The following is a 14180-nucleotide window of genomic DNA, read 5'->3' as shown; positions in this document are numbered from 1 at the left end:
TGAGTTTGTCTTAAGACCCAAAATGGTTTCAAATAATACACCCCTGGGAAATGTATCTTTTTAGTAGAATACATCCTCCTCTGGGCTTGCTGCACTTTAGTTATTTATCAATAATATTCAGATTAAATGTACATATATAAGCGATACTTTGGTAGTCGATAGCTTTTGGCCAACCACAGGACGGCAGTGCAGTTTGGAATTTGCCTTTTAAATCAGAGTTCCTAATAAGAGATATGTATGTAAGCTCGTTAAGACAACAAGGAAAATGTCGTAAATTACCAATTACAAACTGCACGGAAGACGATGACGATGGCACATTGGATTTTATCTGTGGCCAGCAATTATAAATGCATTTGTCAAATATTGAAATAAAATGAAATACTCTCGAAGGAGGAATGTGGTGCGGTTTTTGCTGGCTGAGCAATTAATGCCAATAATGCAATGAATACTTGGCTAATCCAAAGTGTGCGGCTGCACTGAGCGCAAATCTGGCAAGCAGATAAATCAATTTGTTGACCCGTCCAAATGGGCTGCATGCAACTGAAATTGATGACCTTACCTAAATCAATTGTGGACATTGCCACAAATTGGCTAACGCTTCAAATTGGGGTATTTGTCAACCCAGAAGTTGTTCCGTATTGCCATCAATAGTGTCTGTTAGGGTTGTTGCAACAAAATCCAGGGTTATGCATTTTATTGACTTAAATATACTAAAGCATGAAGGGATTCATGCGATTTAAATGCCATATGCCATGCAGCGATTTGCTGATAAAGAAACAACCTTTTAATTTTCCATTATATATTTCAGAAACGAACATACCTGACTTTATTTCCAAATCAACGAGGGATGGAAATTAAGCCGAAAAAAGAGAAGTTGTTTCATGGACCAATTGAAACAGGATTTTCCGTAAGACGCTGTCGCAGGACTTCACTCGATTTCCGTTGCGTGCACTTTTGCGGCCGCCTTTTCCATTTTGCGCATGGTAATGGAGCTGGCCAGCATAGCTGAAATCCAGGCCGCAGAAGCCATGACCGCACTTTTAATCAAAGTGAAAACTATGAAAATTTATAAAATAATTCTCGTAAACGAGCTGGGGGAAAAGAAGGCGACCACCTAAGCATGCAAAAACCGAATTTGTGCATGGACCTGTCACTGCAGCCCTCAAAAAAGGCCAGCCACACCCCAGAAACCAAACATGCTCTGATACAAGGACCTACAAGGATCTCCTTACCTCCTACTCCACCCACCGCCCCCCATCCTTTTCCCACCCATCAGACCTCACCCTCGAGCTCCTGCTGCAGCTTGTGTTTGTGTTTGGATTTTCGGTTGCTCGGGGGTTTTTGGCGAACTGCGAGCTGGGAGCTGAGAACTGGGAAACGGGAATTGGGGGGACTGGTTACCGCCCCCTTTATGTGTGGATATTTGCATGATATATGCAGTTATAATAAACCACAAGAGCTGCTAAAGCAACAGCAGCCACAGCCAACTGGACGAGGGCGAGGATGAGGAACAAGGCACAGGAGGTCCTGGCCAGGACCTGGCAATCAAATGCCCAGGCTCAACGGTGCGTATGAAGGCAAATGGCGAACAGGAGCCACCATAGCACTACACAGCCAAAGGACCACCAAACTGCAACTGCCGATCGCATTTTGGACATACCATACATAAATTACGTAAGCATATTATTTGGCCGAATTGAAATTCGCATTAATAAACAGAACATTTAGCCCGCCAGGTGGAATATCTTTGGAATGGCATTGAAACTTGCTGGCAGGGATGGATGCATCTTTGGTATGATTACCACCGTTCTAAGTTAATTCTATTTTAACTTTTAGTAGTTTTCAGTACTGCGAATCGTATTCGTTTTTGCCGAATTATTTTATCAATCTAGGTAGCACTGACATATACGTCCAGTTTAGTTTGGGTCTGTCAACGGAGGGGGAATTATTCTCAGTTACAATAGGTCAGCGAGTCGAGCAACATCTGTGCTGTGTAAAGAAAAAAAAAAAAAGAAAAAAATTAAAACTTCTAACAATAATGAGTTTTTCGGAAAACGACAAAACCGCGAGTGCTACTAATAGTCTCACAGATAATGGGACTGAAGACAACATGCAGAGCTCCAATTCGCTGGTGAGATGTTTTAGTAAAGGTTCTTGTACATACATACATACATATAAATACATTTGCATGCATGTACATACATATATTCTTACACTGTGCCACCAGAGTTATAGGCCAATGCGAGCCCCAACCTTCGTCCTTCGTTAATTCGAGCAGCATAAGTTCTTTGCCATGCAAAAACTTTTCAGCACACGAAATTTTCAATACTACTACATATGCAAAGATTACACAAGTCATCCTTTTTTACATATTTCTGTCATATTTCTTATTTTAAAGGCCCCATTTGGCAAAAAAAATTTGACACTTCCAAATGTGCGACGGCCACACTTTTGAAAAAATGTTCGATTTTTCTTCGTTTTATTTTTTTTTTTTGTCTTGCCAATTTCTACCGACCGACCAAAAAGACTCGTCACGCCTCTTCTAACGCTTTCAATTCAAAAATTATAGAATATCGCGATCGCGCCCACAGCGAATATATATATACATTATTAAATTATTTTGATTAAGATGCGATGGAATGGACAGTAGTTATTGCTTAAACAATCAAGGCTCCTAAAAGTTTTTCAGAAAATTTGGTAATTTGAGTGTGTGCCCGTTCAGTGTTCATGAATATTTTTGCCTTGAAGGCTTATAGAAAAACAAATCAGCATAGGTGGCTTTGACTTTTCATTTCTTATTATCGACTTCAACAATCCGTCTGAATTCATTTCGTCTCTGGCTTTCAGGTCAATCGGAGCAGACAAGTTTTATCATTGAGCAATATGGATCACGAACTTATAGAATTCATCCAGCGGCATGCAAGCCATATTGATATCAGTGCTGAAACCAGTGTGCTATATCAGGTAGGTTTCCCGTATTAGCGTTTATCAATTTTAATTTCGCTAACACAACTCGAAAAATTGACTAATTAATGACAGGGTCCGATACCCAACTACAACTTTGATTGGAGCTCCATTGGATTGGACGAACAGGAGGATACCGTTGGACAGGATCAGCCAAGTCAGGCCCTAACCGAATATGCGGTCCAACCGGTGAATAATGTAGGTCCGGATGCACTTCCTTGGCCAATTGCCGAAGAACCAACATCGCAAGCGAATCCGAATAACTTTTTGCAAATTAAAATGGAACCATATAACGAGGATGGAGAGGGAAACGAAAATTTTGCTGCGGATCAGGTACAAGATGTACGTGTACAGAAATACTTTTAAATGCCATATTGGTAAGGCGATAGAAATGATCTATTTACTTTTTCCACAGCCAGGGGTAATTTTGCCAATGCCAACGGCTAATTCATGCACTCCATTCATGAATATAAGACAGGAACCGGTTCTGGCAATTAAAATGGATATAGATTCAAAAGACAATGAACTACCAACTGATGTAGAATCTAAACCGAATACCAATTTTTCAATTTTCGATATTCCCAACCATAGAGACAATAATTTGTCACATTTTCCAAATAAGTCTGGCGATCAAGGAACTCAGCCCACTGCTACACAATCTGAAATAGATGCTGATTTAGTTTGTAAAATAGAAAACGATACAACCATGGTTGAATTACCAACTACGTCCAATAATATAGTTTGTAAAATAGAAAACGATACAACCATGGTTGAATTACCAACTACGTCCAATAATATAAACGACGAGCAGCCAAATAACACAGATTCTGATTCGGTTATTAATTCAATTTATGATTTAATTGATGATTTAAATTTGGATTATGATGAACTACCAACTTCATCTTGTGGCACAGAAACCCATCCAGTGGACACACAATCTAACATGGATGATAATATGCCATATGATTTGATAAGTGACATAAATATGGACTTCGTCACTCCAGCTAACAGAACATATACGGCAGCTGCAAAGCCAACACGAGGAACCGTCTACAAGGTTAGAAAGCCACGGCCGGTCAAGAGAACCACTACGGCGCCATCAAATCCCAGCATTGCCAAGATGTTGAGGGAAGCAGCCAAGAAGGAAAATGCATCTGCGGCACCGCAGAGACCGAAGAAGCCCAATGCGACGGCAACATCTTCAGTTCCAAATTTTCCAAACGCCCATAATTGGCCTGCATGCCCACCGCTGCAGGTCGGCACTATGCCAACAGATGAAACCAATGACTCAATGACGATTCCGCAGATTCCAACAGTGCCTGCTGCTCAAAATCGTCCAATACAATCAATCGGAAAGGTGATTCAGCCCCGTGTCAAGCGGACTTACACGAAGAGAGCCAATAAGACCAATAATACAAATAATACAAATAATACAAATAAGGCAAATAATACAAATATTACAAATAATACAAATAATTCAAATAATACAAATAATACAAATAATACAAATAATACAAATAATACAAATAATACAAATAATACAAATAATACAAATAATACAAATAATACAAATAATACAAATAATACAAATAATACAAATAATACAAATAATACAAATAATACAAATAATACAAATAATACAAATAATACAAATAATACAAATAATACAAATAATACAAATAATACAAATAATACAAATAATACAAATAATACAAATAATACAAATAATACAAATAATACAAATAATACAAATAATACAAATAATACAAATAATACAAATAATACAAATAATACAAATAATACAAATAATACAAATAATACAAATAATACAAATAATACAAATAATACAAATAATACAAATAATACAAATAATACAAATAATACAAATAATACAAATAATACAAATAATACAAATAATACAAAAAAAATACAAATAATACAAATAATACAAATAATACAAATAATACAAATAATACAAATAATACAAATAATACAAATAATACAAATAATACAAATAATACAAATAATTCAAATAATACAAATACGAATATACTTGATGAACATCAATATGTGGCCATGGAGATTCGCGGAGGAGAACTTACAATACCAAATGGACTTGTGGAGCATACCGGAATTAATATTGTGATGCCACCGGATCCGCTGATATCAATGGTGTCTGTTCCTCGCAATCCAATACAATCCATCGGTAAAGTAATTAATCCTCCTCCGAAGCGAACTTATAAGAAGAGAGTCAATAAGGCCATGGCTACAAATCAGTCCTCCGGAACTGAAATTGAGATTCCTCAAACCTCTTCCCAGGCACCTATACCTCGTGTCAAGCGGACCTACACGAAGAGAGCCAATAAGACCAATAATACAAATATACTTAATGACAATAGTTCCGGCGTCATGGAGTCTAATGGTGGAGAACCTACAATACCAAATAGTCAGCTGATTCCAAACGCTGATGTTGTTCCGAATTTACCAATACAACCGACCGACAAGCCCAAAGCTCCCAGAAAACCACGTGCTAAAAAAGTGGTCAACCAGCAACCGGGGACGGATATGCCCTCTGAGGTATCGGCGCAGGGAGAAACGGCTCAAACCAAGCCGAATGCTAAGCCAAAAGCCCCTAGGGTGCCCAAAGAACCTAAGGCGCCAAAAGTACCAAAGCCACCAAAGGAGCCAAAGCCACCAAAGGAGCCAAAGCCACCAAAGGAGCCAAAGCCACCAAAGGAGCCAAAGCCACCAAAGGAGCCAAAGCCACCTAAGGAGCCAAAGCCACCTAAGGAGCCAAAGCCACCTAAGGAGCCAAAGCCACCTAAGGAGCCAAAGCCACCTAAGGAGCCAAAGCCACCTAACCTAAGGAGCCAAAGCCACCTAAGGAGCCAAAGCCACCTAAGGAGCCAAAGCCACCTAAGGAGCCAAAGCCACCTAAGGAGCCCAAGCCACCTAAGGAGCCAAAGCCACCTAAGGAGCCCAAGCCACCTAAGGAGCCAAAGCCACCTAAGGAGCCAAAGCCACCTAAGGAGCCAAAGCCACCTAAGGAGCCAAAGACACCTAAGGAGCCAAAGACACCCAAACAACCAAAGACACCTAGGGTACCGAAGGAACCTAAGACGCCAAAGGTATCAAAGGAACCTAAAGCGCCTAGGGCACCCAAGGTACCAAAAACGCCAAAGGAACCTAAAGTACCCAAGACTCCGAAGAATCCCAAGGCACCGAAAGCACCAATTCAACCGAAAGCATCAATGAATCAGACACCAAACAGCGTACAGGTACCGCTACCCATTGAGCCCGTACCTCCAGAAACACCCACTCGCACGAATTCTATACTATCAATCGTTGCCGAAATACTCCAACAGGGGCCGATAACACCAATATCGCCAATTAAATCCCCAGAACTCCTTGATTATGCTGATCAGCATACCGTAGCGAACTTCAATATGCCACAATCTTCGGGGCCAACCAACTCAAGCGAGTCCAGTGTAAACACCATTCCACGACTTCCAACAACGGAAGGGAAACAGCCGTCGAAGGAAAGCGCAGAAAGCACAGAAATATCAGGTCCTTGCACAAACAATACAGTTCGAAACACTACGGTAAGTGTGAAATATATTTCATGTTAACTAAAGTACATTGTTATCATATTGTATCTATATATTTCATTTTATATTATATTATTTTTATTTTATATTTATTTATATATATATATTATATTTATATCTTTAAATATTACTAATTTTAGAAGTCAGATGAACGGATTAAGCAAGGTCGCGTGCCAAAGCATTCATCTCGTTTCTCGCCTTCATTACGCTGTGTAGTACGCTCTTTATCCAGCTCATCCTCCAGTTCATCATCCTCGTCATCCTGTTCGACCTGCTCCACCTGCTCGAGCTGCTCCATCTGCTCTAGCAGCTCTAGCAGCTCGAACTCTTCACGATCTTCACGAGCACGTAACCGGAAACGTCGATCTCCAAAGGTTCCACTTCTCCACGAGCCAATTAAATCAAATGGGGAAATAAATTTTCAGTTGGGCCAACCAACCCGTCTTGAATCACCATCCCCTCCACTACCGGACATGCCCGTGAATACTAGTGCCACCTTTGAAGAGCATTTGAAAAATGTGGCATCGGAGCATAATCATACTATATTGCCGATAAGAAACCCCACATATGATTTCGGGTTCAACTTGCCAGAGCCCATGTTGTCCGAGGAGTCATCCAGTTCTTCTGATGATGAAACCAATGAGAACGGTCAGATGACACCGAATTCTCAAGATGTTAGTATAGACTTTTTAAAAGTTATGGTTTGTTACAATTGCAATGTTTTATTTCAGCAGTCTAAGAAAAATCGTCAAAGCGCTCAAATTTTGTTCGGTGAGTCACGCAGTTCTTCTCCGTCGGAGAGCCGTGATGAAACCAATGTGAACAGTCAGATGACACCGAATTCTCAAGATGTTAGTATAGACTTTTTAAAAGTTATGGTTTGTTACAATTGCAATGTTTTATTTCAGCAGTTTAAGAAAAATCGTCAAAGCGCTCTAATGTTGTTCGGTGAGTCACGCAGTTCTTCTCCGTCGGAGAGCCGTGATGAAACCAATGTGAACAGTCAGATGACACCGAATTCTCAAGATGTTAGTATACATTTTTTAAAAGTTATGGTTTGTTACAATTGCAATGTTTTATTTCAGCAATTTGAGAAAAATCGTCAAAGCGCTCTAATGTTGTTCGGTGAGTCATCCAGTTCTTCTCCGTCGCAGAGCCGTGATGAAACCAATGTGGACAGTCAGATGACACCGAATTCTAAAGATGTTAGTATAAACTTTTTAAAAGTTATGGTTTTTTACAATTGCAATCTTTTATTTCAGCAGTTCGAGAAAAATCTTCAAAGCGCTCCAATGCTGTTCGATATGTCATCCAGTTCTTCTCCGTCGGAGAGCCGTTATGAAACCAATGTGAACAGTCAGATGACACCGAATTCTCAAGATGTTAGTATAAACTTTTTAAAAGTTATGGTTTGTTACAATTGCAATGTTTTATTTCAGCAGTTTGAGAAAAATCGTCAAAGCGCTCTAATGTTGTTCGGTGAGTCACCCAGTTCTTCTCCGTCGCAGAGCCGTGATGAAACCAATGTGAACAGTCAGATGACACCGAATTCTCAAGATGTTAGTATAAACTTTGTAAAAGTTATGGTTTTTTACAATTGCAATCTTTTATTTCAGCAGTTCGAGAAAAATCTTCAAAGCGCTCCAATGCTGTTCGATATGTCATCCAGTTCTTCTCCGTCGGAGAGCCGTTATGAAACCAATGTGAACAGTCAGATGACACCGAATTCTCAAGATGTTAGTATAAACTTTTTAAAAGTTATGGTTTGTTACAATTGCAATGTTTTATTTCAGCAGTTTGAGAAAAATCGTCAAAGCGCTCTAATGTTGTTCGGTGAGTCACCCAGTTCTTCTCCGTCGCAGAGCCGTGATGAAACCAATGTGAACAGTCAGATGACACCGAATTCTCAAGATGTTAGTATAAAATTTTTAAAAGTTATGGTTTTTTACAATTGCAATCTTTTATTTCAGCAGTTCGAGAAAAATCTTCAAAGCGCTCCAATGCTGTTCGATATGTCATCCAGTTCTTCTCCGTCGGAGAGCCGTTATGAAACCAATGTGAACAGTCAGATGACACCGAATTCTCAAGATGTTAGTATAAACTTTTTAAAAGTTATGGTTTGTTACAATTGCAATGTTTTATTTCAGCAGTTTGAGAAAAATCGTCAAAGCGCTCTAATGTTGTTCGGTGAGTCACCCAGTTCTTCTCCGTCGCAGAGCCGTGATGAAACCAATGTGAACAGTCAGATGACACCGAATTCTCAAGATGTTAGTATAAACTTTTTAAAAGTTATGGTTTTTTACAATTGCAATGTTTTATTTCAGCAGTTCGAGAAAAATCTTCAAAGCGCTCCAATGTTGTTCGATATGTCATCCAGTTCTTCTTCGTCGGAGAGCCATGATGAAACTAATGAAAACTGTCAGATTGCACCGAAATCCCAAGATGTTAGTTTACACTTCTTAAAAGTTATGGTTTGTTACAATTGCAATGTTTTATTTCAGCAGTTTGAGAAAAATCGTCAAAGCGCTCTAATGTTGTTCGGTGAGTCACCCAGTTCTTCTCCGTCGCAGAGCCGTGATGAAACCAATGTGAACAGTCAGATGACACCGAATTCTCAAGATGTTAGTATAAACTTTTTAAAAGTTATGGTTTTTTACAATTGCAATCTTTTATTTCAGCAGTTCGAGAAAAATCATCAAAGCGCTCCAATGCTGTTCGATATGTCATCCAGTTCTTCTCCGTCGGAGAGCCGTTATGAAACCAATGTGAACAGTCAGATGACACCGAATTCTCAAGATGTTAGTATAAACTTTTTAAAAGTTATGGTTTGTTACAATTGCAATGTTTTATTTCAGCAGTTTGAGAAAAATCGTCAAAGCGCTCTAATGTTGTTCGGTGAGTCACCCAGTTCTTCTCCGTCGCAGAGACGTGATGAAACCAATGTGAACAGTCAGATGACACCGAATTCTCAAGATGTTAGTATAAACTTTGTAAAAGTTATGGTTTTTTACAATTGCAATCTTTTATTTCAGCAGTTCGAGAAAAATCTTCAAAGCGCTCCAATGCTGTTCGATATGTCATCCAGTTCTTCTCCGTCGGAGAGCCGTTATGAAACCAATGTGAACAGTCAGATGACACCGAATTCTCAAGATGTTAGTATAGACTTTTTAAAAGTTATGGTTTGTTACAATTGCAATGTTTTATTTCAGCAGTTTGAGAAAAATCGTCAAAGCGCTCTAATGTTGTTCGGTGAGTCACCCAGTTCTTCTCCGTCGCAGAGCCGTGATGAAACCAATGTGAACGGTCAGATGACACCGAAATCTCAAGATGTTAGTATAAACTTCTTAAAAGGTATGGTTTTTAACAAATGCAATGTTTTATTTTAGCAGTTTGAGAAAAATCGTCAAAGCGCTCTAATGTTGTTCGGTGAGTCACCCAGTTCTTCTCCGTGGGAGAGCCGTGATGAAACCAATCAGAACTATCTGATGACACCGAATTCTCAAAACGTTTGTATACACTTCTTAAAAGTTATGGTTTTTTAAAATTGCTATCTTTTATTTCAGCAGTTCGAGAAAAATCATCAAAGCGCTCTAATGTTTTTCGATGAGTTACCCAGTTCCTCTTCGTCGGAGAGCCATGATGAAACTAATGAAAACTGTCAGATTGCACCGAAATCCCAAGATGTTAGTTTACACTGCTTAAAAGTTATGGTTTTTTACAATTGCAATGTTTTATTTCAGCATTTCGAGAAAGAACTTCAAAGCGCTCCCATCAGAGAGCCCAGACCAGATCAACCCCTAGCAGCAGCTCCCAGATCATCCAATGTTGGCACAATTAAGCCTTGTAACCTAAAAGCTTTTAAGCGTGATTTAATGAATACTGGATATTCTGCAGATGTGAAGCACGATAGTGCAGAGATCCATGAAGCGAAGATGGCTGGTACTAATTGTCATAAAGAGGTTTCGCCTGACCCAAGTGAAATAAATTTGAAGAAATGTGCCACTAAAGTATACACTCCAATGGAAAGAAATTCTGGGGCTGAATTGCCTATTCAAAGTCGCTATATAGTGCCCAATTCTAAGCCATCAGAAAGTAAGATTACTGTTAAACCAGTGCTGCCAAAGCACAAGCCATCAAGGATCCCAATAAGAACCAAAAAACCAGGAAATGACAGAATGGATTACCAGAGGCAGTCTTTACTGGATCCAATTAAAAAATCTTTGAATAATTCTTATGCTGTTACTAGCACTTCAGCATACGATCAAAATGACCAGGTAGAAAAAAATCCTGGGGCTCGATTGACAGAACTGCCGAGAGCTCTGAATTCAATGAAAAAACCAGAGGATAATGGATGTAAACCAAAAAATATCCTAAAGCCGAGTGCCCATATATTTTCGAATGCAGACGTGAACCCTCGCAGCTCTACAGATTATGGGCCAGCTAAGAAGGACGTCAAAAAGTCTTGGGCACCACGTTACCAAGAACAAGAATCGCAGGAGTTCAAGGAAAATTCATTGAATGGATTCTTTAATGCCAAGGGTAACTTACCTGATATTCCTAAGAAGTCATTCAAAGATTCCGACTCTAATGTTTCCAAAGCAGATGCTGAGCGACGTTGCGCCAAAACATTTGAACCTTTACGCAAGGACTTAAAACGTATAAACAAAGTACAAAAATTGAGATATAATAAAGTAGTCAATAAAAGCCAGAATAGAAATGCAAAGAAGCAGGGCAAGGTTATGCTAGAGCCTAAAGAAAATACTATCGAAGAAGATGCAAACGATCAGGTGGTAAAGCAATTTCATTTCGAAATGCCATCTAATCCTGAGATCGTTGAACCAACTGTAAAACCTACAAAACCTGAAACAGCCGTGCGCGCCAGCAGTTCCAAGGCTTGCATTTCAGACTTAAATGCAAATATTCATAAAACTAAATCTTCCAAAAATCTTAAGTTGATGAACTCAAAGCTCTTTGAATTCAATCGTTCTGAATCACAAGTAAAAAAAGGTGAAAACGAAGAAGAAGATGTCAAGATCGACAATCCGAAAATAACTGAACCAGTTAAACATAAACGGGCTTCAAGACCCAAAACATCCGGACGAAACATTTCTGAGCTAGATATGCAGCCTAGTACTTCTAAAGCTGCTGAGACAAGAACTTCTCAACCAAAAGCTGCTCAACCCAAAACTTCTCAATTAAAGGAGCATTCCAAAGCATTGAACAAAAAGGTGAAAAAATCAAAGACCACAAAACGTAAAAATGATGATGCAAATAAGGATCCAAAGAGTACTGAAATGCATCAGTATAAAATTCCCAAGCTTTCCGCAAATAAGCCACTGGTAAAAAAACAGGTAAGATTTCAACGGCATGTTTTATTCTATGTGCTATAGAACATATAAGTTATATGAGATATTATTCAGAATACATCGACTTCAAGCCCTGCCGTAGCAAAGAAGATGATAAGACCTAACCATTCGGCACCGACAAGCGGATTCTCACGATTACCGGAGATGTACGAGGAGCTAAACTATCCGAATGCTCCACATCCCTACTCAACAAGGGGCTATTATCCCTATCATAGGGCCTATCCAGGGCCTATGCATCACCCGGGCAGTCAGTATCATGTGAATCATCCCCCACCAATGAGATTGCATCATTCCATGTACGTTGATGCGGAACCGTCTTATCAGAGCTTTTATCAAGGGTCACGATACCAACCATATGACATTAGCCCGTCAATGAGACACCATTACTTCTATCCAGGGGAGCCATCTCCCAGAACATATCCGATGGGTATTCCCTATCATTACGATCATTACACGCTCTACCCCCCGATGAGAAATGATTTCTACTACCCAAGGGGCCGTCCGCACTTTCCTGTACGCAATTTACCACCGATGAGTTCTCAAAGGACTTATCCACCGAATTATCCATCTTCTCGTCAATTTTTGCATTCAATACCTCCTCCTGCTGATATACATGAACAGGTATACATAAATAAATACTTTTAAATGAACACTCTTAAAAGAGCACCTGTACTTTTTGTTTTTTTTTTTTAATTAGTTCGCATTGCGTTCGATCGAAAGCGTTGGTGGTTTTATTCAAATGGCCTATGCAGGTCGGAAATATAGGACTCTTAAGGATCTCAGGGAGCGAACAAAGTTATCGAAAGACTGTTTGCGTAAGATTTTTAAGCACATGTGCAAAATTAAGCGTCCCAAGTGGCGTATCAGCAAGTTTTATTTGTACGCGTTCTGGTCTGAAATTTCGGGGGTTCCCCAAAGTTCTAAATTTGGCAAACCGGTAGGCTTGGAAACTATTTCATAATAGATTGAAAATATTTATAGCATTCCTTACTCTCCTAGTTGAAACTAAACGCTTCCTATCGCAAGGTAATTAGTTCCTTTGCGGAAAGCAAGTTTCTACGCATGGAGACTTTAATGGAGAAAACTGGGTTTCGGAAAGGCAAACTTAAGCGAGTTCTAAAGATGATCGGAAGAAAGCGATCCACGAAATGGCGTCTGCTCAATTATAAGAAGCCACTTATTCACTTGCACCGCAGTCAAGAGAAGAAGTCTTCTATATAAAACCTTTTACACTACAAGCTTATGAAGAATCTACATTTACACATACAATCGCCAGACTTAATAACAAATGCAACATCCTCAATAAATAATACAGATATATAAAAAGGTTGTTGACTAGTTTTTAATAAAAATAAGAGAGATCTGTATAGTTGAGTACCCCGACTATCAGATACCCCTTGCTCAGCTAGTATGAACGCAAAATTTCATCATTTTTCTGGGATATATATCGATTGATATTGGGCGTGGCAAAAAGTTTTTTGGTAAATCGAAATTACACGACTAATAAAGTTATGAAAAAATATCCAACAATTTTTCAAAGATGGCATCAAAGTGGATGGGGGCATTTCAGCCAAGAAATGTTCAATTTTGACAGTTATTCGCCAAAATTAATTAAATACACCTAGCTTTAATATTTAACGAACTAGTGGTGGGCATGCGTGTTGAGAATCAAATGTTGATCTGACAATGCCCTTTGTTTACAGCTGTTACTAATTTACCGAACATATATATTTTAAGCTATGCAATCGTTTTTGGGCAATGATCTGGATGCAAATGAAAATAATTTTAGTTCATTGTCGAATTTAAAATTTGTTATATATGTAGTTGATTTTGAATTTCGGTATACTTTCGGTTATTTAGCAAGTGCAATTTTCTTCTCTCGCTGATATTATTTCTATGGGTTGTTTCAGATGTTGCAGCCATTGCGAGCGTGTGGGCATTTTGATGTATTCTATGCGCTAGCAATTAATTGCTTTCAAATCCTTTTATCCAACAGATTTGGTCAATTTATTTTGAACGGTTTTTTGCTGTTTGTATGTTGGTGTGTGTGTATGTGTGTGCTTCGGTGTTTACCACACATGTGTACACATATGTGTGCTCTTGTTTGGTCTGAATTTATTAAATGTTTAGTTTATTGTTTTTTAATGGCGCTTAGTTTCAATTTGAGCACAGCAATAAATTACACATTACTGACTGCCCCAAGTCCTTGTCTCGTCCTTTTTCCCTGTGTCTCTGTGAGGGT

The 14180-nt window shown here is 39.0% G+C and overlaps 1 protein-coding gene across 1 annotated transcript; it reads left to right on the top strand.

Annotated features, from left to right (window-relative positions):
• Positions 1 to 1404: 1404 nt before the first annotated feature.
• On the top strand, positions 1405 to 13213 carry LOC6612462. Its single transcript, XM_032725091.1, has 30 exons — positions 1405 to 1674; positions 1729 to 1792; positions 1840 to 2131; positions 2848 to 2964; positions 3040 to 3306; positions 3380 to 4427; positions 5063 to 5628; positions 5868 to 6566; positions 6713 to 7246; positions 7304 to 7423; positions 7481 to 7600; positions 7658 to 7777; positions 7835 to 7954; positions 8012 to 8131; positions 8189 to 8308; positions 8366 to 8485; positions 8543 to 8662; positions 8720 to 8839; positions 8897 to 9016; positions 9074 to 9193; positions 9251 to 9370; positions 9428 to 9547; positions 9605 to 9724; positions 9782 to 9901; positions 9959 to 10078; positions 10136 to 10255; positions 10313 to 11923; positions 11993 to 12559; positions 12636 to 12875; positions 12938 to 13213. Exons 2-30 carry the CDS (start codon positions 1782 to 1784, stop codon positions 13157 to 13159), a joined length of 8214 nt encoding a protein of 2737 aa, XP_032580982.1. The 5' UTR covers positions 1405 to 1674; positions 1729 to 1781; the 3' UTR covers positions 13160 to 13213.
• The last annotated feature ends 967 nt before the right edge of the window (positions 13214 to 14180 follow it).

The sequence above is a fragment of the Drosophila sechellia genome, chromosome X (assembly GCF_004382195.2).
Source record: "Drosophila sechellia strain sech25 chromosome X, ASM438219v1, whole genome shotgun sequence".
Lineage (NCBI taxonomy): Eukaryota > Metazoa > Arthropoda > Insecta > Diptera > Drosophilidae > Drosophila > Drosophila sechellia.
The sequence above is the reverse complement of the archived record's forward strand: the minus strand, read 5'-3'. Positions and strand labels throughout refer to the sequence as shown.

What these genes read in the sequence shown, in the direction of transcription:
- LOC6612462 (XM_032725091.1), top strand. An exon ending in TGCAGAGCTCCAATTCGCTG is followed by an intron (nt 2,132 to 2,847) that starts GTGAGATGTTTT and finishes TCTGGCTTTCAG; the next exon opens with GTCAATCGGAGCAGACAAGT. An exon ending in ATACAGTTCGAAACACTACG is followed by an intron (nt 6,567 to 6,712) that starts GTAAGTGTGAAA and finishes TACTAATTTTAG; the next exon opens with AAGTCAGATGAACGGATTAA.